At 40.2% G+C, this 24,972-nt stretch overlaps 1 protein-coding gene across 2 annotated transcripts; it reads right to left on the reverse strand.

Annotated features, from left to right (window-relative positions):
* Positions 1-4,084: 4,084 nt before the first annotated feature.
* Positions 4,085-7,551, reverse strand: SNAI2 (snail family transcriptional repressor 2). 2 transcript variants are annotated; one of them, XM_419196.8, is made up of 3 exons: positions 7,333-7,551; positions 6,226-6,771; positions 4,085-5,361 (listed from the first exon to the last, which is right to left on the reverse strand). In XM_419196.8, the coding sequence occupies exons 1-3, from the start codon at positions 7,409-7,411 to the stop codon at positions 5,180-5,182; spliced, it is 807 nt and encodes a 268-aa protein (XP_419196.3). In that variant the 5' UTR covers positions 7,412-7,551; the 3' UTR covers positions 4,085-5,179. The 2 variants fall into 2 exon arrangements, with proteins under 2 accessions (XP_419196.3, XP_046788347.1); XM_046932391.1 differs by having other exon boundaries at positions 6,925-7,394.
* Between the last annotated feature and the right edge of the window lie 17,421 nt (positions 7,552-24,972).

The raw sequence follows: 24,972 nt of genomic DNA on the forward strand, positions 1-24,972 counted from the left end.
AGATCTTTCTGTGGGTTGTTCTGTAGATTTCCTACATTAGCATTGCAGTGAAAAGGTTTGTATGTTTGAATGTGCAGGCTGGTCAGCTGCATTTCCACCTATAAGAAGAGAACGTGGAATTCTGTGTGTACCACTCCTGCTCTTCCAAGCTTACGGGGTAGAGACTACTAAAAGATGATGGAGGCCAAGAGATTGCTCTGATTGTCCCTGTTTTCAGTGTCTTCTTTGAAGAAAAGTATTGTAAAATATGCTTGCATAAGTGACATATAAAAAGGCCGTCTGGCAAGGACTGCCCAACTGTGATCTTCATCCACCTTCAGTCTACCAAGTACATACCCTGGACAAACTTCTGGTGGTGCACATAAAGCAGAAAAGAGCAAAGAAAAGAGACAAGATATATTCAATTCTCAGGCAACATGGAGAGAAGAGGCAGATATAACAGAAAACAACCGGAGGGCAAAATTGCAACTTTTGTCTTATAGAGACATGGAGAAAATAAGAGCAGGAAGGACATTAAGGAGTACTTTAAGATTTAGAATCCAAAATACTGAGCAAAACAGAATAGAAAAAAATTAGAAAAAATGTGAAAAAAAAATTGGATTGGATGGCATTCCTGAAGTTTTGAAGAGAAGAGGAACAAGGTAGCTAAAAAACCAAACAAGTAGAACTCCTCCACCACACACTTCTTTTATAAATCTTTAGCCTGGTTTGATTATGTTTCCCTCAGATGGGACAACAGTGTAAGGATATGATCTGGCTGCACCATGGCCTCAAAGACTCGGCAAAAACTTTGCTAAGACTTTAAGATACTTTCACATGACACCTCAAAAATGATATGCCTCTGCAACAAGTAAGCATTCCTGGCATAAACCCACATCATGTACTTACCTGAGGTATGGTTATGCTGCACTACGTAGCAGCACAGGGCACCCTTCCCTCTCTCTAAAAGGCATAGTCTCATCCTCCACACCCTTCAAAGTTCATAATGACTTTGTAGAAACTAGAAAAAGATTAATGTTTTTGAGAAGAAAGGATAAAGCAAGCAATTTGTATGTACATACCTGATAAGTGGGAGCAAGGAAGACTGAGCCAGACTCTTAGTGCTGCCCGGTGACAGGAAAAGAGGTAACAGACACCATGTGAAATACAGGGAATTCCATTTAAACATTATAAAAATGTCTTTTTTACCATAAGGGTGATTGAACATTGGAACAAACACAGATATCATAAGATGAAATATTGACTTGGTTTTGCGGCAAGGAAAATCACTTAGAGGACAAGACAGAATTAAACTACCAGGTTTCCTACTGTCCTTCCTTTCTTTAATTGAAATTATGTGATCTTTAGAGTTCTTTCTTATATGATTTTATGGAGCTTAGAGAAATAGGCTCTGAGCTTCTCTAAAGATAACTGCAACTATAATAATCCAAATAAGAGAGTAAACAGAGAAGACAGATTTCATGATGCCTTACTCTGAGAGACACTTATTTTAACCTTCTTGTGAGTGCATAATATGCTTTTCCAAACTTCGTATTAGTTGGTAGGATAACTGTAGCGCTTTGAGCACAGAAATATACTTAGTTCTGTCTTCCTCTGGTGCACATATTATCTCATCCTGCAGCCTCTGAGGTGAAAAGCACACCCAAAGATAGCCAGGAAGGAGAAAAGAGGAAACCAGAGTGAATCGGTGATTGCCCTCAGCTTTGAGAAGATCACACATTTGACATGTAACTGCATAGATGCCGTAGAGATTCGTCTCTCCTCCACACATACAAAATATACTCAGAAAGCAAAAATAAATTGCCATAACATGCTAAAAAAACAAACAAACAAAAAATAGTCTAGCCCTAATACCCTATGATAGATCATTGTACAACCAAGCTGGTATACATTTAGAGTATTTAGAGTAACTTCCAGGCAAAAGTACCTTCCCAGGTTCTACTGATTTTAAATAACTAATTAGCTAATAGCTAAAAGGAGACTGGAATCACACTGCATATAGGTTGCTCTCATGCAGGTCCCTTTGAGTAGAGACTTGTCTTTTGATAGCTTAGCCTCTGAAAGTATTAAGTTCAATGGTGGAGTAAAAAATCAAAGTTTAAAGAGAGTTCAGAAAGGAGCGGTGAAGATATTATGGGTGCAGGGAGCATGTTTTCCTAAGAAAGGTTTGGGTAATAAGATCAGTGATATCTTGCAAGAAATGTAGCTATAGTCAAAGAGATTCAGGGGGTAGATTCACTATGGAGGGAGTTTTTCAGTCACATTTCAAGAAAATCAAAGGAGTTACCATCCAGCAGCTCAGAACAGAATTCAATTTACATTGATAAATAGCTTGTGTATGTAAAGAAGGGCTCTTCTGGAGTAATGAGGTAAAACTACTAATGGAAAACATTTGGGAAGAATGTTAACAACAGCACATACAAAGCAGTCTCACAGGAAAAGCAGAGAAATTCAGCTGCCTGGGAAGTTTATGCTGCAACTGGACAGAGAGCTGGAAATCTGTGATAGAGCACTGTTTCAATTAGAGAGATGAGCCAGAAGAGCTTCTAGCCTTTCCCATCTTTGTGTTTTATGAGTACAGGTGTTACAGGCATGCAAAGTGGCATATCTTAATTGTCATCTTCAAATCAGACCAGTTCCACTTGTGTTTGGTTTAGCATACTGTATTTTGATGAAGTTTTCATCTGATTTCCCTTAAGGACAACAGTAGCATTTCCATTCATTCAAGAAGTCAATCTCTTATGCTATTTCATTTACTATGAGCGTAGAGAATTTAAAGTGTGGATTAAAACAATGGTAAAGCCTTTATTACATGAGGTAAATAGCTGCAGGAAAGCAAACCTAGAACTTTGACAGTACAAATAGCTGTTGACTGCCAGAGCTTTACTTATACACTGCTAAACTTCACTCTCGGAAGAGAAAGCTGCACAAATTGCTGCTGGAGCCTCGGAACTTCAAAGTGACTAACATGGAAGTGCAAATCAATACAGTAACCACATGAAACTTTTCAAAGGTATTTGATGCCTTCATATGTTCATTTTGAAAAGTTACCTCGCAAATTCCCACTAATCCTATCTTTCTTGAACTCTCGAGCCATTTCCTGAAAATAAAATCTGTCAAGTCCTAGTGAATTGTTCTTATAACACAGAGATTTTGCCAGAATGTGCTTGGAGGATATGAAAAGCTTCTTCTGAGCTGACTTTTCAGTACAGTGTTTCCCACGGAGAAAAGTTACAAAGCTTCTGTCATGCACCTACTGCCCAAGACCTTCCAGTACGGTCCTACTGGGGCACAATGTAGGTCTCTGCAGGACAGTCATTGTATGTGATCTTTCTCAAGAAATCTGCCCCTTGTGTATGTCCTACTGTAACTTTCTCATTAAAATGTTGGAATTCTGATTTTGCTATTTTCTGCTCCTCCATAACATACCATAGTGTTCTAGAAGTTGTATGTATAGTGTTTATTTGCTTTCAAACTTTGTGCTTTGGTAGAAGATGAAAATGCTGCTATTGGCTTGTTGAAGTCGTAATGTTTTTAAATAGTTCGGATCCTGGAGTCATAGAATCATAGAACGGCCTGGGTTGAAAAGGACCACAATGATCACCTAATTTCAACTCCCCAGCCGTGGGCAGGGTTGCCAACCACCAGACCAGGCTGCCCAGAGCCACATCTAGCCTGGAGTCCTCGTCAAATCATCTGAAGAACAGTATTTCTGATTTTTACTACTCAATAATTATTTCCTATGATCTACTAGCTCATACACAGTCATAATACATTCACTTGGTTGTCCTGCCATATAAGATAGTTCACTAAAATATCTTTAGTCTTTCTGAAATGACTGTATGAAGTATATCGTACTGTGACTTGAGCACTACGTTACAACAGCTTCGTGCAAATATTGCTGACTTTTGGTTTAAAAATAAAAATGGGTATTTCTCTTTCTAATGTAGTGAACTAAGAATCCACAACTGAAATCCAGTTTCATCTTCACTTTGACCTGTAGAGACACTTACATTATTCAATATTCCATACCCTTGATAAATCAAACACGGTCCCTTTATTAAATTAGAAGAAACAACAGAAGTCTTATTTAAAAATGTTTATTGTAAAAAAAAGTGGCTAGAAAAAAACCATAAATTTCACTTCACGCTTTCTTCAAGTTATCTATAGATGCTGCTATAGGCAACAATTCACTTTCATTCATAACACATTCAGTCATATAAAAATAAAAATATTTACATTATGTCCACATACTTTACAAAATCATCAATAAAAAAGGCACTTGGAGGGGTAATGCTGAAAATATTGCATTTCCTTTGTGCATTTAACAAAAAAAATAATTGTCAAACTCCCATGAGTCCCCTCTCTTGCACTTATTCCCGTTTTTAAAAAATAGCAAAGTTTAGAGGAACGATTCCATGTTAGAAGATGGTCAGGCATGCACCAGGAATGTTTGAAGCTACAGTCTTCTTTCTTTTTTCAATAGAGGCACATGCGGTTAATTCGTGGCTGTAAGTTTTTCGTACATTCTCTTACACGTTTTCCTCTCTTAATTATCCCTCTTTAAAGCATTTTAGATCATTATTGAAGGCCTTGGCTTTAATAAAATAAAACTTTTTAGAAAAAAAAACACAGCAATGAATAATATTAAACATTTACTAAGGTAAACTTGGAATACTTTTTAAGGCACCTGAGATAAATGGTGTCTAGTAAAATTCACTCGGGTAGTATTTTTATCAAAAGTTCCATTAAAATACTGTTTCTTTGGTTGAAATGGCTTGGCAGGAATGTATTAGTAACTTTGCAGCCTTTTCTAAGCAAGAAAAGACTACATAGGTTTGGCTTCATCTATAAAGAAAGCTGATAACGCTTCTTCGTTTAGATCTACTTGAAATGTCATGCATGGCATCTTTCCCCATATCTCAGAGTTCACACTTAAGAACGTGAATGTGTGACTAAACAGAACTACTTAAGGCTGTTTTCTACTGACATTCTAAGTTCTTCCACTACTTTGTTTGTTTGCTTGGTTTTGTAAGTTGTTGGTTTCTTTTTTTGTTTGTTTGGCTGTTGGTTTTTTTTGGCTGAAAAGTGGAAGAGAAAATGCCTTTGGATTTCCACTTATCATTTGGAACAGGAGTGGAGAAATGCATTGAGTCCAGGTAAACATTGACTGCATGACTCAGTGTGCTACGCAGCAGCCAGATTCCTCATGTTTGTGCAGAAGAGACATTCTGGAGAAAGTTTTGGAGCAATTTTTGCACTGGTATTTCTTCACATCCGAGTGGGTCTGCAGATGAGCCCTCAGATTGGATCTGTCTGCGAAAGCCCTGTTGCAGTGAGGACAGGAAAACGGTTTCTCTCCTAAAAAGGAAACATCAAGCAAAATACAGTAAAGTGTTAAAAAAGAAGTACAAGCTTCAGACAAATAAAACTCAGTGTTAACCTGAGAAACAAGCAAAGAGACAGAAATGATTTGTTGTAGTAAAAAACATGCACATCACAAAGTTAATCAGGCCACAGATACAACAGCTTTCAGCACTGTGGATTGCACTTGCAGAACTCAGGCTTTGCAGCATCTGCTAATAAGTGCAGTCTCTGAAGACAAGGTGCTGACACCTTCTACATGTACAGGTGCAGACAGTATTCCTAAGCTGGGCTCCTCCCAATATTTTCACATATTTTCACAGAGTGTCTTCCTGCTTAGCTCCGTGTGAATGACTTGGGACGAGGGCTTTGGCTTAGAAGTGGCAAACAGCTGTACAGATGTTAAATTCTACCCAGCGTTATACTGAAAATCATGCTTTTGCCTCAACACTCAAAAAATGCTTTGGTGATGAAGTGTTTCTAACTCTTGAGGACTTGAGAGAGTGCATGCAAAACTTGCCAATTGCTTAAGGGGTCAGAGATAAGCCTCTCATGCATTGCCTTTCTGCTTTGCTATTTAAGAGTCAGCTGAAGCCTTCTGAACATTATCATTTTCCAAGCCTGAAAGTTAACGTAAAATCCTTAAAGCAACGCCTTCAGCTAGTGGAAAGAGGTGATCAGAACAGAATCTGCCCCACAGCTATGCTCCCCTCCCACCCACTCCTCAAAACAGGAAAAAGTGGCCATTTAAAGATACATTTGAAATTTCATGTATGCATTTAGTCAAGAAACAGAGCTGTTTGTTCTACCTATGGAAAAAAATACCAGAAAGCGATAGCAGCAATAGGCTGCAGCTCTTACCAGTGTGGGTTCTGATGTGCCCTTGAAGTAGCCAGGGTCTGGAGAAAGCCTTGCCGCAGATCTTGCAGACGCAAGGTAGCGTGTGGGTCCTGATGTGCATCTTAAGTGCTCCCAGGCTGACATACTCCTTGTCACAGTACTTGCAGCTGAACGATTTCCTAGACTGGGCATCACAGTGCAGCTGCTTGTGTTTGGCCAACCCAGAGAAAGTGGAATAGGTCTTGTTGCATAAACCGCACTGAAACTTTTCAGCTTCGATGGCATGAGGGTCTGAAAGCTTGGACTGGATTCTCTCTTCTTCATCGCTAATGGGACTTTCTGAACCGCTGTGATCTTTGGAGGAGGTGTCGGATGGTGGAGGTGGGCTGACCCTTCCCAAAGATGAGGGGTATCCAGAAAGCGGAGAGAGGTCATTGGGTAGAGGAGATGGTAGCAGCCCGGTTGTAGTCCACACAGTAATGGGGTTGTAAGCTACAGAGCTCAGGATCTCTGGCTGCGGTATGATAGGGACCGGGTAGCTTTCATACAGGTATGGGGATATAATCACTGGAGAAAGAAGAAAATTTTAAGGTAAGAGAAGTGAAAAGTATCTTAAAAGGCAGCAAAATTAACATTGGGGGCATTAAAAAGTGCCAAACGCTCAGAATGTTCATCTGCCTGTAAGGCGGATTAAGGAAATACAATTGGATACAAACATACTGATAGCTAAAGACAGTGCCCTGGAACAGATACATTACAGCTTGAGAGTCTCCTCAAGGCAGCATGCTGCTTCTAAATCTAAGCAACTTGATGTAATGCAGCAGTGAAACCTCCTGCAGCATTTGTGCAAAAGTTTCAACTCCATTTCCAGCAGATGTAGAACAGGAAAACTCCAGATCCTCTTTGAATAACTGAGTTCAAGTGGATGAACAAACTTCATGATTCATTCCGAGCAGCGCTGACATATTTGTCCGAACTGCCTCACTGTAAGCACGGCAAAAAAACAGAGCTAGCGGGGAAGTGACCCCCTCCCAGAGCCCGGGGAGCAATCCCCCCCCTCCTCCCTACCGCCAAGCCACAAACGCAATCTCGGAAGCAAAGCGGCGGCCGGAGACTTCGTTCTTTTACCTGTATGAGTGTCCAGTTCGCTGTAGTTTGGCTTCTTGGATGAATTGAAATGTTTCTTGACCAGGAAGGAGCGTGGCATTTTGAAGGCAGGCTTTCTCCTTCTTGCAGATTCTCCTTTTGGGTCGGCGCAGCGGTGCAGCACACGCGCACACTATCACTGCGAGCGCATCGGTCCCTATCGCATTGTCTGCTCCATGCACTCCGCTGTGTAGTGGCACTGCAGAGGCGCCTTGAAAAGTGCCGTAAATACCCGCAAGTCAGGTGCAGGGGGGAAGGGTTTTCTGCTCCTCCAATCACTTCTGGATGTTCTCAAGCACTTTTCCAAACAGGCTGTTTTTCTGGGAGGGCTGCTCGCAGGACGGACCCAATCCCTGCTCGGAGGCTTTGCTTCAGGTTTCAGCTCCTCCCGCTGGAGACAGCTGTGCACAGAGGAGCAGAGCAGCCCGGCGGAACGCGCTGCGCTGCTGCAAAGCGGGTGCGCGGCGCTCCTCGGAGTTTCAGTCTAGAAAAATAGTGCTTGAACGATAAGAGGTCAGTTTACTGATTCAGCTGAGTTCTCTTTTTTTGGCTTCCCGAATAAGTCACGTGCACTGAAACTTTTTCTTATCTTTTTAATTTATTATTATTTTTTTAAGAGTCTCTTTTTCCAGATGTTTGATAAAAGAATTACCATGGGACACACTGCCCGCTAAGGGCAGCGAGGGGGGACATTGCAAGAGAGATGTTATCCGGCAGAGCGAGGCTCGGAGCAGGCTGCGTGCTGCTCTGCCTGGGAGCTGCCTTTGAAATCTGCGCTCAGGAAATGCTGCGGACGAGCAGCGCGCTCCCCAGCCTGCCCCTTCCAGGCACAGCGGCCAGCGAGATGCTGCTGGCGAGCCCAGGCTGAGGGAGTAGTCTGTGGTAACATTTCAAGAGGGGGTGATAGTTTTGATGTGCCGTACAAATGCATACTGGTTCAGACAAGCTGTTCTTACGAAGGATACTTCATTTTTTTTTTTCTTCTTTTAACTTTAAAAATCTTACAAAATGCAAAACTCCGACCTTTCCCTCCTTGGGAATTACTGTGTCACTCTTTTGCCTGTCCTCTTACAGCACTGCCAAGGGAATTTTCCTAATTACCCGAAGCAGTTCAAAGATGCACAGATAAACAACCTCCCCCCCCCAAATTACAGACTGAGTGGTGTCTCTTAAACACATTTCTCCATTAGTGTGTTTAAGACCTCTTGATATCCTAAGAAGGTATAATCTTTGTTATGTATTTCATTTAGGATGAAAGTTTCTCAAATGGGCCACAGAACGTTCTGGTTATCTAGATTGGTTCACAGGAGGCATTCAGTCACAGATATATATATATGTATATATACATACGTCTTAATTTTCAAACGTTTGCATTTTGAAAATGTAGACAGCTGAGCGCTGCTGGATTTCTAACACGGACCACACTGACTGTCTCCCATTCTTCCCTCCCCACCGCTCTCCCCCCTTAGCGTTTAACTCCACCTGCCCAGGCACATATTGGTATGCTGTGCGGTGTGCCGCTAGGGCTGTGTCCTGTGTTCTACAGAGCCCACCCCAGCCCATTTTTTTTTTGCAGCAGGTGTTGGAACAGAGACGTGGAGAAAAAAAAAAGAAAAAGAAAAAGCCCCTCTGGTTCTGTTAAGACACGTCAGAACAAAGTGCTTTGTCAAGCTGCATGGCTTCTTAATCTCTGGGATGCCAGAACAAGTGCAGAGAAAGTTGGCCATTTTCAAGAACTGATTAAAAAGGTTTAGCCGCTCAATGTCTCCCTTGTATGTGGCAGTGAGAGGTGTCACATGGGCTTCCAGGCTGCAGGGAACGCACCCGGGCTGGGGAAGGAAAGTGGCAACAAAGGGGACTTCCCAGTTACCTGCTCTGTAGCTGGGCTGAAGGGAGAAGCGCAGCTCTTCACAGCACTGAGGGCAAAGCTGCTGCTTTCCTTCACTGTACAGAAACGATTAAATCCACTTTTGAAAGGGACGTTCGTGACGCCGGTCGCCTCTCAGCGATCTGTTCCCTGCCAGCTCTGGGAAAGCATTGCATTTCAGGATGTGAGGCATTAGTCTGTATCTAAATAGTCTGCTACATGAGCTGTGATTCAGGCCTCAAGCTGCTTTAAGTCCCTGTGTTGAAATGAATGGAGCCGTGCAGATTTTTGCTGGCTCGAGATCTGTTCCTTTGTATATTTGTTAAAAGCAAAGGGTCTGATTCACCAGTGAGGTACTCCCTCTCGGGGCATTTTCACCAGCATAACACCGGAGTGATGCAGTTCAAATTAATTGCACTTATATAAATCACAGAAGCGTAAGCAGTTAGCCCACTGGCTGAGCCGAGCTGATTGAAGGATGTTAGGAATTGGGTAGAAGGCATGTTATTACATGGTCCTGGAAGGATATTAGCAACACATACTGCCTGAGTGAGGTCTGCTGTCAAAAAAAAGGGAGAGTCTGTGTGAGGGGTGGGTGAGTCAGAGTAAACAGGTGCTCTGGGTGTTTACAGCAAATGTGGATGAGAGGGCACTCATAGGCGTGCAGCATCCATCCCTGAGCAAGAAGGGAAACACAAAAGTCAGCTACGGAGGGTGGGAGAGTTCCCCTTGGCAGGAGAGATGCAGGGATGGCGGATAGCAAAGATGCTCCTACAGGGTGCTGTGCCGGTGGGCAGGGCCTTGTGCTCGCCTCCAAAGAGTCAGGCCGAGCACTTCTCCCCCAAGTGTTACAATTAATTGGTCTGTCACAGCTTCTGTAGGTCATTGCTTTGAAAGCTGGTGTGAAACGTCTTGCTAATGCCACTGTGCTGCTAATTGCTGCTCTGTGAAGCAGGTGGGAAGTGACCCGCACACATCCGTTGCCTGAAAGATTGGTATGTGCTTTGCACCATAGGCCCGAAGTTTCAACCATGTAGCAGAAATTGCCTTTTGCTTGTTTTTGTGTCTAAATAATAACCTGTGAGCCTCAGCTTCTGACAGCTCCACCAAACCCCTTTCTTGTCAGACTTTCTGAGAAGGGCAGCAACTTTTGTTACACAGCTTTCTGGAAATGGAAGGGTGCCAGAGCTGCCTTTGTTATCAAAGAGGGAAGAAGGACCAAAACTAATCCACCAGCAGCTCAGGCTTTCACATTAAAGAGTTCATGTCCTTATCATGCATCAGTTATTAGCGTGACCATGGATCAGAAAATGGTAAATATCTGGATAAATCACAGCAAAATTCATTAAAAAAAAATAGAATATGAAATGAGTTATACTGGATGGCTGTTCCCAGAGTACTCTGTGTTTGAGACACTGAACTGCTGAGCACATTTTGCCTGGGTCTGCTATGGAGCCCACTGAAGATTCAGAGGAGCCCCAGAGGTACGCAGCCCAGTGGAGTATATCAAATGTACCTCAGGAGGGCTATTGGTGCAGGTGATGGCTTCGCCCCAGGAGGGATAAAAGCAGAAGTAACTCACAGTATAGATATTTCAACTCTTAAGCCTCCTATAATTCAGAGGAAAGTAAGAAATGTTTTTTATGGAGAGGAAAAGAAAAGAAAAGAAAAGAAAAGAAAAGAAAAGAAAAGAAAAGAAAAGAAAAGAAAAGAAAAGGAAAGGAAAGGAAAGGAAAGGAAAGGAAAGAAAAGAAAAGAAAAGAAAAGAAAAGAAAAGAAAAGAAAAGAAAAGAAAAGAAAAGAAAAGAAAAGAAAAGAAAAGAAAAGAAAAGAAAAGAAAAGAAGAGAAAAGAAGAGAAAAGAAAAGAAGAGAAAAGAAAAGAAGAGAAAAGAAAAGAAGAGAAAAGAAAAAGAGATCAGTTTTCAATGGTCAATTGAATGTGGAATATACCAGCCGAGCTTCAACCTCAGTGTCATTTGGTATATCCTGGGAAAGTAAAGGAGTGATGTAAATTTTGGAAGCAGAAAGGGTTTTGTGGAGATAAAAGGTGAGGAGTACCTCAGATCTAATTAGGTTGGATGGCTGAGAGGGATAAGTCAGAAATTAGCAGAGGGAAGCAATTAGGGAATAGTTGCCCTAACACCTGCATGTAAATAAATGTTTTTCAAGCACATCTTTAGGAAACCCTTTCTTCCATGTTTTACTTCATTATTCCAAATTCTGACCTGGACTGTCAGCAGAAATGGCAGCAACTTGAGGGGGAATGGTGTGAAATCACACTGCGCTCTGGGCTTGTATACTTACGGTTCAGTGACACAGAAGAAAACTCTGGATTTTGGAAATTTTGCTTTTGAATTGATGTTCTTCAAATTTTGAAGGTTTCACATCTGCATATACAGGTTTTCTGAAATCAGGTGTTTCAAGACAGAGTTATCAGGTTCAGTTGTGTAATAGGATCTAAGCTTCTCAGATTCGGTGAGACTAAAAAAGAAGTTTGCTTTTAGGACATGCTATAAAGCTAAGTGTTCCTTTGTGTTTTGGTTAATTCGGGTTCATAATTCCAGCTCAAGCCTATTAAAGAGGCAATGATTGAACCACAGAAGTCTGATTCAGCCTGAACTTTCAAACTTCTTGAAGTCAAGAAGCTTTGAAGCGGGAGCCTTAAAGGTCTAAGCTCATCTGCAATGTTATTATTATTATTACTTTAATATATATATATAAATAGTACTTATTGTGAAGGAGCTTTCTTTATTAATAGGATACAAGACAGTCCCTTTTGGACCAGGTAGTTCAAATAAGGGTGGCTTGTGTGTGCTCTCCTTTGCTGACTATACCTCGCTGACTATAAGAGGGTTCAGGTTAGAGTCAGCGTAGCCCATCATGAAGGGACCTGGTTGCAGTTCAATTTTCCTACATTGTTTCTATATGAAGATATTTTAACGATGGGCCAAATTCCCCTGTCGTTCCCATCTGGGGTATCTCTGCTGCCTACAGCTGAACTGTTTCAGATCTACTCAAGCAGATCTGAGATCTGACTCCAGCCCAATAAATACAACTCTATTTATGTGTATAACATATACTATGACAAGTATTCATTTAAACAAGTGCGTTACATCCCCGCTAAGCTATTACGCTTCGAAAAGCGATGCTTTCTGCGTCTCATTCCTATAGCCGTCCAGCAGCATGCCGCTGGATTACACTGCGAGGAGCGAAGACGGGCAGCTCAGGGGCCGCACAGCGTTGCGCGGTGGGAAGGAGCCACCTGCTGGCGGGTCAGCGCCGTGCGGGGCGGCAGCCGACGCGGGGCCGCGGGCGGGCGGACATCACCCCCCGGTGGATAGGAGAGGCGACTGAGGAAGGCAGCAGGTCTATACTATGTGCTGGTGGCTTTTATTTTCTTTGTTGTTGTTGTTGTTGTTGTTTGTTGTTGTTTTTCCTTCTGTGATTGTTGAACGTCATCCAGCGGGGTGTCCAGGTGGCAAACAAGGCCAATGGGCATCCCGGCTTGTATCAGAAACAGTGCAGCCAGCAGGAGCAGGGAGGTGATCGTTCCCCTGTACTCAGCCCTGGTGAGGCCGCAGCATGAGTACTGTGTTCAGTTTTGGGCTCCTCACTACAAGAAAGACATCGAGGCCCTGGAGCGCATCCAGAGAAGGGCAATGAAGCAGCAAGGGGTCTGGAGCACAGGCCTTATGAGGAGCGGCTGAAGGAGCTGGGATTGTTCGGTCTGGAGAAGAGGAGGTTCAGGGAAGACCTCATTGCTCTCTGCAGTGACCTGAAAGGAGGTTTTGTTGAGGTGGGGTTGGCCTCTTTTCCCGGGTAACAGCAAAAGGATGAGAGGTAATGGCCTCAAATTATGTCAGTGGAGGATCAGTTTGGATATTACGAAAAATTTCTCCTCAGAAAGAGTGGTGAGGCAGTGGCAAAGGCTGCCCAGGGAGGTGGTGTAGTCACTGTCCCTGGAGGTGCTCAAGAACCACGTGGATGTGGCACTGAGAGACGTGGTTTGGTGGACATGGCGTTGATGAATCAATACAGTGTTGAACTATATGATCTTAGAGGTTTTTTCCAACCTCAGCCATTCCATGACTCTGATTATTGTTTGTTGCCTACATCAAAATGAGACATAAAATCACATTTGAATCTTGCTCTGGGGATTGCACGTCTGTCTCTTTGTATGACAGAAGCATATTTTTTCATTACTTACATGAGTATATACATTTATGTATCTGCTTGTATTTATGCATATTCTTACATATAACTGTGACAGACTGTGTTTCAAATGCTGACATTTTAATCAAACAGCAAACATTCGTGGGAGAGAAAGTGTTCTTATCCCTGTTTTACAAATCGGTAAATGAAGCATGAAGAGATTAAGAAGGGCATTTTCAAAAGCTTAGTTTGTAAATGTGTGTTTTTAACTATACCTTGTGGTAGTCTCCTTTCCAGTAGATTATGCTTCTCCCTCCAAAAGCTAAACATTGTGGTGCATCACTTGTTATTGCATTTCTTTAAAAAAGTTTGCTGTTAGCAAAGGGTAATATAGAGGATAATTTATGTTGCTATACTATCATTTATACTGAGGACATGATGTTTGACCACAGCCTACTGCAGCACCATGGATTTTCAAATACAGTAAAAATGCTTTCCTTTGTTTCTTATCTGCATGTCCCTTTGCTCTGTTTGGTGGACTACTATACCTGGATTTTTCCACCTGTGCTTTATTCACACTTCAGTATGGTATTCATAACAACATACATGTTACAGGTGTTGAAGTGTTCTTTTTTGCTCTTCCTAGAAATGCCCATGGTCCGTTACAGTATGTCCTACCTCATCAATTGCACTACATTGCTTTCTGATTGATTGCCCTTGAGATAGTTACTGCCTGTTAGGAACTGAAAATGTAAGCCCTATAATCATACATACTCTATTGTTAGATTGGATGGCTCAATATTAGTAGTTTCCCACCTTTTAACTTGCTTTAAATGTTTATATGATGCCTCTTTTTTCTTGGTCACTCTTGCTCCATACATACACAATGTTTAACTTTGTAAGTTTTCTTCCTTTAAAAGCGCAGGAAGCTGCTTGTGGGCAAAAACTGTTCAATTGCCCCCTCCCCCCAACCTTTAGGTGTAGCTGGTGTAGGAAGTGAAAGCAGTTATTGACATTCAATTTCATATTGTGGCTGCCCAACAGACATGCCTGTACCAGGGTTCCGTTAAACAGCAAACAGTGCATGAGGCAGCGTACAGTGCTCTGGGGGACAGCAGAGTTCTCTCCTCGATTTCTGAACCATCTATTCAGTACCAAAAATGTGCGTGGCATATCTGCCACAAAAGTTAACATTCTGGAGCATCAATGAGTATTTCTTTTTGTTTACTTATCAATTGCACATCTACTTGTCCGAAGGGGTTGAACTTTCCAAAAGAATGTTTTCTGTCTATCCAACTCTTAACATCTCTGTGTTATGCTCTGGTAATAGTTGGGATATTTGTCTTTGTGCAGGTGTTGTCACTTCATAGAACCACTATCCCTCTTTCAGTGTAAACTCATCTTTTCTCTGTGAGAGATGTTGGATTTATTTCAGTGTTACTTCTCTGCTTTATCCTAAAGCTTAAAGACCTTCTATAACCTCTGCTGCTCATAATCTCAGTAAAGTTATAAGTCTGGTTATGCAGCTGTATTGCCTATTCTTCATTCCTTTCTTTAACGCTACGTGTCTCTTGCACATAGGATCTCAGGCAAATGTTGTAGATGGCTATTCTTGTAATTTCTTGGGTTGCCCTTAAGAACTTGGTCTTTCCATTTTACAGGATCTGTCTGGAAGTTCCAAGCCCCAGAGATTTCTGATAGTGAAGACCTGTGTTCTCCCAAGCTCCAGTTTCTTTGCACTCAGACTAGTACTCTGCTTCTGGCTCTGTTGAGCTTGATAAAAACATCCTGCCCTATCTTCTCCTATCGCCTTATACAATAAACGTTGCCAGCTACAGGCCTGACATCTGAAGGTCCTGTTCTGTCTTTATCTGTTATCATTGGAATAGCTTTGAGGGTTGGCTGATGTCTGGAGACATTTGTTTCTGTAGTGGTACCTGGCAAAAGGCACAGAACAAGTTGTCAGTGGCTGAGTGATTCAGCACGCCAGAGCTCATTTTCAACATCACAATCAGTGACTTTTTTAGTTCCAGTAAAATCAAGCAGTCTATCTTCAAGATTACCAAGTAGCAACTCCTTTGCAGTGCTCTGTTCCCTGATGGGAGGTTTCCCAAACATCTAAGACATTCCTGAAGGCTTTTCACCACTGCAAAAATGTTCAAGGTCACAAAACTGAAAAGGCACAGCTGCTGACTCTGGTTTCTGTGAACATGAGGGTGTCAGGACTTTCTGCTCTGCCTGGTTCCTTCCTCAGCAGCTCTACAAGGCCCAAAGGATCTCTGTGTTCCAGGTTTTGTACCAACTCCGGTGAGAGTCTGTGGCTGATTCCAGCATGTATTGCAGGAGTTGGTTTTACAGTATGTCTCTGTTAGGCTGCTGCCTCTGGAGGGGGCCCAGAGCGTCTACAACTTTGCCCTTTCATGTTGGGGACAGTGAGACATTGTATTTCAACTAAAGTGGTAGACCATTGAATCATGGAATATCCCAAGTGGAAGGGACTCAATCACTGAGTCCAACTGTTGGCTCCACAGTGTTTTATAAATGCTCCTTGAACTCTGTCAGCTTGGTGCTGTGACCACTGCCCTGGGCAACCTACTCCATGCCCACCACCCTCTGGTGCAGTCCCTTCCCCTAACCACATACCACTTTCATAGTCCTCCTTTGAGTGCCCTCTTTAGTTCTTACACTGTGGTACTCAAAACAGCACAGTACTCAAAATTGCTTTCATAATGTTCTCTGGTAATGGTATGGCCTTTGCCTCAACTGCGGTACATTGCAAATGATAGCAGCCTTTTTTCCTCTATGTTAACAGCCCATGTCTGCCCACTGACATACTGCCAGCACTCAGCCACACTTCTTCACTCATTTGCCGTGCTGCCTCTCAGTACTGGTGGGAGTCATCTGCAGCTGTCTCTGCACATTGGCTAGACCTTGGTCTGTCACTGATCCCAAATTAATTATAGCTATGGTAGAGTGGTTGATATTTGGTTAAACTAAAGCTGCCTATTAGAAACTGTCAGGAAGTGTTAAATTATGCCTAAGCCTTAGCTGGGAGGATGCTGATACCCAGAGGCCAGAACTGTGCTTGGGAACATGCTAAAAAGGGAGAGTGTACACAGCTGTAAGCCTGTACCTTGACTCTGTTTTATCTAATAATGCAGGGATGGCTCATATTCCTGAAATTAGTCTGATTCTTTGTTAAAGGAAATATTTGTAAATATACTGAATAGTAATGTTAAAACAATATATATTTTTTTCCAAGTGCCCCCTCTACACTCACCTTTAAAACAGTTCATTTCCTTCTTCTTTCTTACCTGCATTGTACTGCCTGTTAGCCCCTGATGTGTTTGTGTGGGACTGGGGGGGAACGCAAAAAAAGTCTGAAGCTGAAACGGTTGTTTCATTCATCTGTCTCATGGCAAAGCAGAAAGATGAATGAATGGATTGTTGCATAACTCATAGCTGAAATAACTAAGAAATGCTTTGCTGAAATTCTGAAGATATACGAAGAAAATTTCCTTAAAAAAAAAAAAATACAGTTAAGACCATTTATAAACACAGAGCATAGAGAAGAGTAGCCTTCAAGGCTCTTAAGAAAATTCTGTTTTTGCACTTATTTTTTTTTTAATTATGGTTTTGTTTTTCCATCAATTACCCTTAATAAAGGAGTCAACGTTTTTGTGGGTAGTAGCACTGACTATATAAGCTGCCCAAAATTACTCATGTCAAGCAGTTACCTATTTTGACATTGCATAGTTCCTTTTTTTCTTTCTGTTTGTGCTGGTGCATAGTGTTCTGATGTGATGCTCAGGCTTCTCAATGACATGAACAGGCTGAGGAGGCTGCTCCTGTGGGAAGCAAAAGGTAACTTTGCCTGAAGTTTAACTTTGTCTGTGTCCCTGTCAGCAGTGACTGCCAAATCACCTACATTCCATGTGCTGATTTTTCTCGTTTGATCACTTTTTCCTTATGGAATGAGCTGTGGTACTGAGAAATAAATGCATAATAACAATAAAACTTCATGTAGGGCAGACAGAAAAAAGAAGGCAAACATATTTGTGGGAAGAAAGAATGAGAAAAACAAGTAAATGTCAGGTACCAATCTCAGAATATGAAAAGTCTTCTCAAACTGTGAAGTCTCTCAGGTGGCAGAGGAAGCCTTTCAGTTCTTCTTTACTGAGCCTGAAGTGCCAGCATAGTGCTGCGGTAGCTGGTGGGACTATTTACCTCCTGAATTGCTTTAGGAGAACTCCTTGAATTTCTTCATATTATCCCTGAGAATCACAGTTGCTTTGCCTTCTTTTTCCCCCCTTTCTCTAAATACTTTTAATTCAAGCATTTTTGTCAAGAATTTTCCATTTCTTCTCTATCCTAAATGTTCATAAACTTGTTATACGTTTCCTTGCTTCCTTTCATTATTTTTCTTCTAAGATTTGTTACAAGTTTTCACATATGAAGACAATGTAGGGTGAATGTGCAACATTGTGTTAATTACTAAAATTGGTCTTAAGTACTTGGATGGCCTTCTTTTACCAGAGTAGCCAGGCATTTCTGCAATGTGATGAGAGGAGAAAGCAGCAGGACAGTTTAGGGTTGTTTTGCAAATGCCCGGCAATAATGTTGGACGTGTGCAGTATGTGACTAAATCTGGCATTTCTGAGAAATATGGTGCATTCTTGTGCCAGCACAGCACAGCTGATCTGCATGTGCACTGCAGAAATATCCAGGATTGGCAGATGAATTGTACAATTTGTCCTTCATCAGTCTGGAAGTTACTGATAATATCTAAAATCCTTACATTTCATCCAGATAGAGCTGCTTTCTAAGCCAAGAGACTGTATCTGAGAGGAGCACACATCTGGTAGGCAGGGCTGAGAAGTCTGCTACCTCCATTTTAGAGATGGATTACTGAGGCACAGGTGACCTAAAAAACACATTCAAACCATTTTAAAAAAATACTGTGTAGGATTGGAACAGGTCCATTAAGAACAAGATTGATTATGGAATTATCTTTCATTCTCTCAACGTTAATTTTCAGCCTTTGCTGAAGGAATAAGACTCCATTAGCTGACCCTTGTTTTGTGAGCAAGAGGAAAGTAGCAAGTGTAAAGGCTGGTGAAGTGAGCAGTGTCTGGATAACACATTTTGCTGTGTTCTGCCATAGAATGACTTAATCAAGCTATTTCTCCAGTTACACACTGTGTCAGCTGAAGTTATATCTCATGTCTTGTTAAAATCTAGAGGAGTAAGCTACCTGGAGAATTTGAGTAGCATTTGAGAGGACACAGTAATGTGAAAAATCAAGGGGATTCACTGCTAAGAACTTTCAGGGATGTTAGCAGAATTACTAGTGAAGAAGAAAAAATGAATCAATGATGAATGATCATGTAGTGTATCAGGTAAGTCAACACATTGTCTCTGCAGTAATTAACTGTTCCAACGATATGGGCTGGCAATGTAATGAGAAAACAGCAGTGAAAATGCACTAATTACATTTGCTTTCAAATTCCACAGAAGCTGAACAGCTGTTTGGTGCAGTAGGTAAATTAAGTGCACTAGTCAGTCGGATCCAATTTTGAAGTGAATCCTTGATGTCATTCCGTGATTAATGTGTAGGCTGAATGTTTATAGGCGTGATTCAGCTGAAATATTGTCACTCAGAATCTTATTACCTCTTGCTGCCTTGATCACACCTTCTCCCTCTAAAAATGCATTTGTGTGTGTGCAAGTGGAGGAAGTAGCAGTTGAGCAAAGCAGGTTCTGTTCTCCTTGCAGAATTTTCTTGTCAGATGTTCATTTGTGAGGAGTGGGAGAATAAAACAAGTTTTGTTCTCTCCTTCGGAGAAGACAGCTGTTAGGACAGTTTGTATGGCTTACAGCCTGTTCCTGACATCTACTGGATTGAAAGTAAACTAGGGCACTCATCAGAGGAAAAAGCTGACCCAGATCATCTAATCCTGTTAAGAAGAATTTCAAGCCAGAAAGTAAAATTAGTAGTTGAACTGTATTGTGATTCCCTGGAAGTGACTGTGGCTTCATATACTATTGCATCGTCCTAGCTTTACTATTTTCCAGCCACTGCCTATAACAAGGATTGGGACCTTGGGCTATTATAATAACACAAAATTTTCTTTCTGTGTTCCTGCTGTATCTGACATACATTCTGTAATTCTGGTGTTGCACTCTCTTCTTCTCCAAAAAAAAAAAAAAAAAAAAAAAAAGTCCCAGTCTCAAAGTATAATGTAGAAGGGGTTGGCACTGTTCTGTTCTTCTAGCTGAAGAAATACTACTACTTCTTCTCCATGAAAAGTTTGACAGGACAATCAGAAATCCATAGAAAACTTGTTTACTCTCAGCTAGATGTCCTAGTAGAGAGAAACAACCAGGATTTATTTATTTAAGGTCTTTACTTATTTAAATTCAGTTTCTCATAGTGTATGATGACTGTTTTACTTCTTCAATCTTATTGAAACCCAAAGTAAACCTGCAAAAAAAACTGCTAAGTTTAATGAAGAGGATAACTTATTTTAATTGCATTATCAAAGCAATTTTCCTGATGAGTGTCAGGTGACAAGTCATTGCCTTTTTTAATCTGAAGTTTAGGTCTTTATTTTTCCACACCTCAAGTAGCAAAAGCATTCTGCTTATAAGTTTACTTCTAACACTGCAGTTTTGTTTGACACAGTGATAGACTCCACTTGATGACTTAAAATATTATATTTGAAAGAAAAGAAAAAATTGTCTGTTTGGTCAATGCTGTTTTTGAAAATGGATTAGTCTTTTAGTGGACTTCCACTCTTAGGCCAGTGCACAGAATTTCTAAGGAGTTACGTTCATCTTTTGTGTTGGGTTACCGCTTCCTTCGCAGCTCATAAGCAGTCCTGTTGGGAAACAGGACTTTGATGACATTGATTTAGATACGTTTGTTAGCTGCATACAAATGAAAATTAGTTTTAGGATTATTAATGAGTCTGCAAAGACAGAATCACTGCAGTGAAAGACAGAAAACAGTCTGTCATCCCCCTTTCTATGAAAGACTGTATGGTTTTGAGAAATGAGGCAACTTGGGTGAGTCATATAATGAGTACTCACAAGGTCAGGAGCAAATTTATGGTCCTGAAGTCCTTTCTAAATGCAAATAACAGTGCTAGGACCAGTACTTAGCCAAATAATCATATTAGCAGTTTCAGCTTGGATTGAAATAGTCTTAGCTGAAACTCCTTTCCATAGAATTATAATTTCTGTGTGTAATGTCACAGAGGCATAGAAAGGCAGGAGTAAAGAAGTCACTTTGCTCAACATTTCCTAAATCTCCCATTTCTGGAAGCATAAAACAAGTACAGAGGCAATGGTTATGGAGACTTGTTTGGGAGACCCCATGTTGTAGTGAAAATAGGCGGGATTGAGCCAAAGCCTGCTTGCCTCTGAAAGTAATTTGCAGTGCTTTGCAGAGATTCTTGAAGGTTACCTGAAGGTCTACAGAACTGATCAACAAACATAATCAAATGTTGTGAGAAAAGACATTCACCTGAATTGGTATAAAGTATATGTATCACACTATATGTTATTTATATCATTCAGTAGTGAGGAAGATAAATATCTCTATGCCAAAAGAAAAGGATTTTTGGACATCTCAAAAATCCTTCCTTTAATATTGCTGTGTAGGCATTAATGATTAAGAGAAGAAGACTTCATGGAAATCGGGGTGTAACACCCACAGCTTTGCACTGATATGCACTGACAAGGTGGAAATCAAGAAGGAAAAACTGAAATCCAAGGAGAAGATCACTATATGTAAATCAGGAGAAATCCCTCTGCCTAACCTTTTTCTCAAAGGCTGGTCTTTCTTACTGAAGTTATTACAGAATTTTTGAGAGGAAATGGCTTTGCAGCAAGCTTTGTGTGCTCGAACATATATACATATACTATCTTATTCTGTTCTATTAAAAACTACTGACCTACTGTCACTTATTTGCATGATGTTTAGCATGATAAGATCCACTACTAAAACTGTTGCTAAATCCAGCAAATTAAACTGTAGATTCTCATCAGGTTTGAAATTTACACAGAAGTCTTGATCTTTAGGCTTAAACTCCAAGGTAAAGATTAGTTAAATGGCAAAAAGACTTTTTTGAAACAGTTAAAATAACCTTGTGTATAAAAATAGTTTTTTCTTCTTTCTCTCCACAAAAATGAAGGTGAAAAAAAGAGAAAGTGAAAGGAAGTGAAAATGGACTCTTTTCCAGATTAGGTGAAACAGAACATGACAATTGAAATGAATGAGGTGGGTAAAATCATGCTGGATGGAATGCAAATGAAATTAAAGGAAAATTGAATTCAAGGAGATAGGGGGCATGAAGCAGATTTATGTCAAATGAAAAATATAGACAAAAATGTAAAGGGGACGAACTGGTATAATAAGGCAGTGATTGAAAATGGAGCAATGTAAAAGGATGTGAAAGGGAACAATGAGAAAGTGCAAATGAAGACCAAGAGCTAGGCAAAGAAATATGAAGAAACTGATGTCTTATGGTACTAAAGTGGATAATTTCAATCATAATGTAAAAAAATATTCAGACGCATACTACTACTGAAGGAAAATATAAAATGAACGTTGCAATAAAAGAGATGTTGAGAAAAGTGACATTCTAACTAGTCTCTTTAGAAAGAGAGAGAGGGACAAATGTAAAGAAATTAAGCAGATCTATAATCTCCATTACCATAGTTAAGTTGTGATAAGCTTACATTTGTCTGTTATTTTGTCAATCTTTATTACTAACCAGGATATGTAAAATTTTAAAATAAAGAACACTATAAAATTAAGAACAGCATATCATATTGCTGATCATTTGACATCATATTGATGTGTCTCTCAGCTTTCAGTTATGTGAAATGAATTTTGTAATCCCAGTGTATCCAGTCATGGGTGGATTCCAAATCCTGTCCTTTCTGTGTGACTGTGACTACTCGACAAACATGGTAAATCCTGTCTCTATCAGACCTAAGAGTGAAATAGAAGAAGGGAAAGAGAGTGAATTTAAGCTTCTGTAGCAGAGCTGTAAATTGGATGAACCTTGGAAAACGTAGCCAAACTGTGTCTAAGGCTAGCAGTTCTTCTTTAGCATTTTTTTTCTATTCAAAGCTCTGAGAATTGATAATGCTACTCACTAAAACTCCGGCAAAAATTCACGCGTCTATCTTCTATCACTAGGAAAATTCCTGTGAAAAGGGAATGAAAATATGTTTGACACAAAATGGAGGATCTAGTCTCATTAGTAAAAGAAATCATGAAATAGAATATGCTGTTATAACGATTTTTTTTTTCCTGTCAAGGCAAAGGGTTGGCAAGGCAAACTTACATTTTAGTGTTATGAAAGTGACAGGTGAGTATATTTCCAAGCATATTACCTGTGAATCTTATAACCAATGACTTTCTTTTAAACCCTGGAAAATTACTAAAGTTCTAATGCAGTTTTATATTCCTGAAGATGTTTGTGACTCATAAAATACTGTATCCATTACAATAAACACACAGAAGTGATGCACTTAATTAATTAATTGATTTTACTTTGTCATATTTTCCATATATTTGCTATAGAAAAATAACATTCAGTTTGGAATCCTTTAATATTAGAGCAAAACATCAGAAAGTTCCAAGATGTATGTGCATTTCCAAGGAGAGAATGCAGTATTTACATGCCTGCCAGTAACAGCAGCCACCTTGAATACCTTCTACTTTTGCTTTCTGGAGACAGGGAGATAAAAATTCTTTACATTCTAAGCAGCACTGCAAAAACAGACAAATCAATCACATTCATCAGCCGCACATTTATAAATAAAATGCAGACAAATATCCTGCTATAAAAATGGTAAAAGAATGATGAGGAAATAAGGCTTTCTAAGCTACTTAACAACATTCTTATGATTAAAATCCATAATCTGTCAAATTCACTCATAAAGTTTACTGTGTGCCATAGTTTACAGTGGGGAGAGACGACTAAAACTTATGTTTACTCACTGTCTCCGTCAGACTTTCTGCTTTGATTAAAATAAAACCAGATATATATTCTGCCAACAAAAAAATCAGCAAGTATAAAATAGAAGTGTGCATCAGTTTATATTATTGCTGCAACAGTGTCCCAAATCTTGAAAAAAAATGTATAATGTACTCAAGTAAACTGATGTTATAATTTCTCATACTTCTAAGTTGTCAGAAACAAAAATTTAAAGAACAATACCTTTTCTTAACTACAGTTTTACACTCTTTTAAATTTTTATTCTAAATTTCCATTGTATTACACTGAAATTTTTGCTTTCTGCTTTCTGTTTTGTGAGATCTATCAGTTTGCCTGTGGATAAGATTGAGGAAATGCAATGTAATTCTCAAATACTGCAGTTTTAAGATTGATTCTCTTCCTTTGTATGAAGGGCAGATGTAGGACTCAGAGTAAGGGGCCTTGTGCATTTTAAGCGTAGACATGATTTATTCTTGAGACTCTAATTTCATTGGTAATGTTGACACATCTGTTCCCACTCATGATAGCTGCCAGGGGCTCTACAATCAGTGTCATCAAAGAACCGGTTATACTGGATTTAAGGGATGAGTTGTGGCCACAGCAGAACTGGAGCCTACAAATTTCCCTCTATGGTTGGTAGAATATGCTATCAATTTTGTGAAATTTTACAGAGCCTTTTCAGTTAAGGGAGGGACCAATTTTTGGGTTGTACACTGTGGCACTGGAGCTGTACTCTACTGTGACAGTATGGTGGGTACTTATTTAATTCAGAAGAGTGTTTCGCCTTGAGCCCCGCGCTTTGTATCTTCAGGATTTCTTACAATGCAATCTAACGTGTTTCCTTCCAGCTGCCTTGCCTTTCAAAAAACAAAAACAAAAACAAAAAACAACAGAACAACAGAAAATGAACAAACATCATTCTATCACACAAAGAAACAAAAAATCAAGATGTCTGAATTGCAGTATTTCTGAAAATTTTGCATTTGAAATACTAAGTATACTTACAGCTATTCCACATTGTTACCAGTGTTGAGGTGTTCCTGCCTGTCAAAAAATGTTATTTGAAAGCCATCCTACCAGTTTTGGTTTTAACAGTGAACCAGTAGAACGCCAAACAACAAAACCAAGAAGAATTACAAAGTATATGTAAATGGTATTTCCACTTTTAAGAAAATTGAACACAAATTTGTAACTGGAACACAAACCTATGGACGAAAAGATTATTCATATTAAAGCTCATAGCTGTTTTACTATGTGATATGAAACTGCTGGCCTACACTAAACACAATACTACATATCACTGTACTAAAAATCTAAGTTTAAGCATCAGCAGTATGCTTCTTCTGTGGCTTAACCAAAGTAATACTGAAATTCCAATATCCTATCCTTAAATAGTAAAACAAGCTCCTTCCTTCCTTCCTTCCTTCCTTCCTTCCTTCCTTCCTTCCTTCCTTCCTTCCTTCCTTCCTTCCTTCCTTCCTTCCTTCCTTCCTTCCTTCCTTCCAGACCACGTGCAATTTTTGTTTGTCAATACTTTTTTCTGTTTAAAATTTAAACAATATCAAAATAAGATAAACTATAAGCTA

This window comes from Gallus gallus, chromosome 2, assembly GCF_016699485.2.
Source record: "Gallus gallus isolate bGalGal1 chromosome 2, bGalGal1.mat.broiler.GRCg7b, whole genome shotgun sequence".
Lineage (NCBI taxonomy): Eukaryota > Metazoa > Chordata > Aves > Galliformes > Phasianidae > Gallus > Gallus gallus.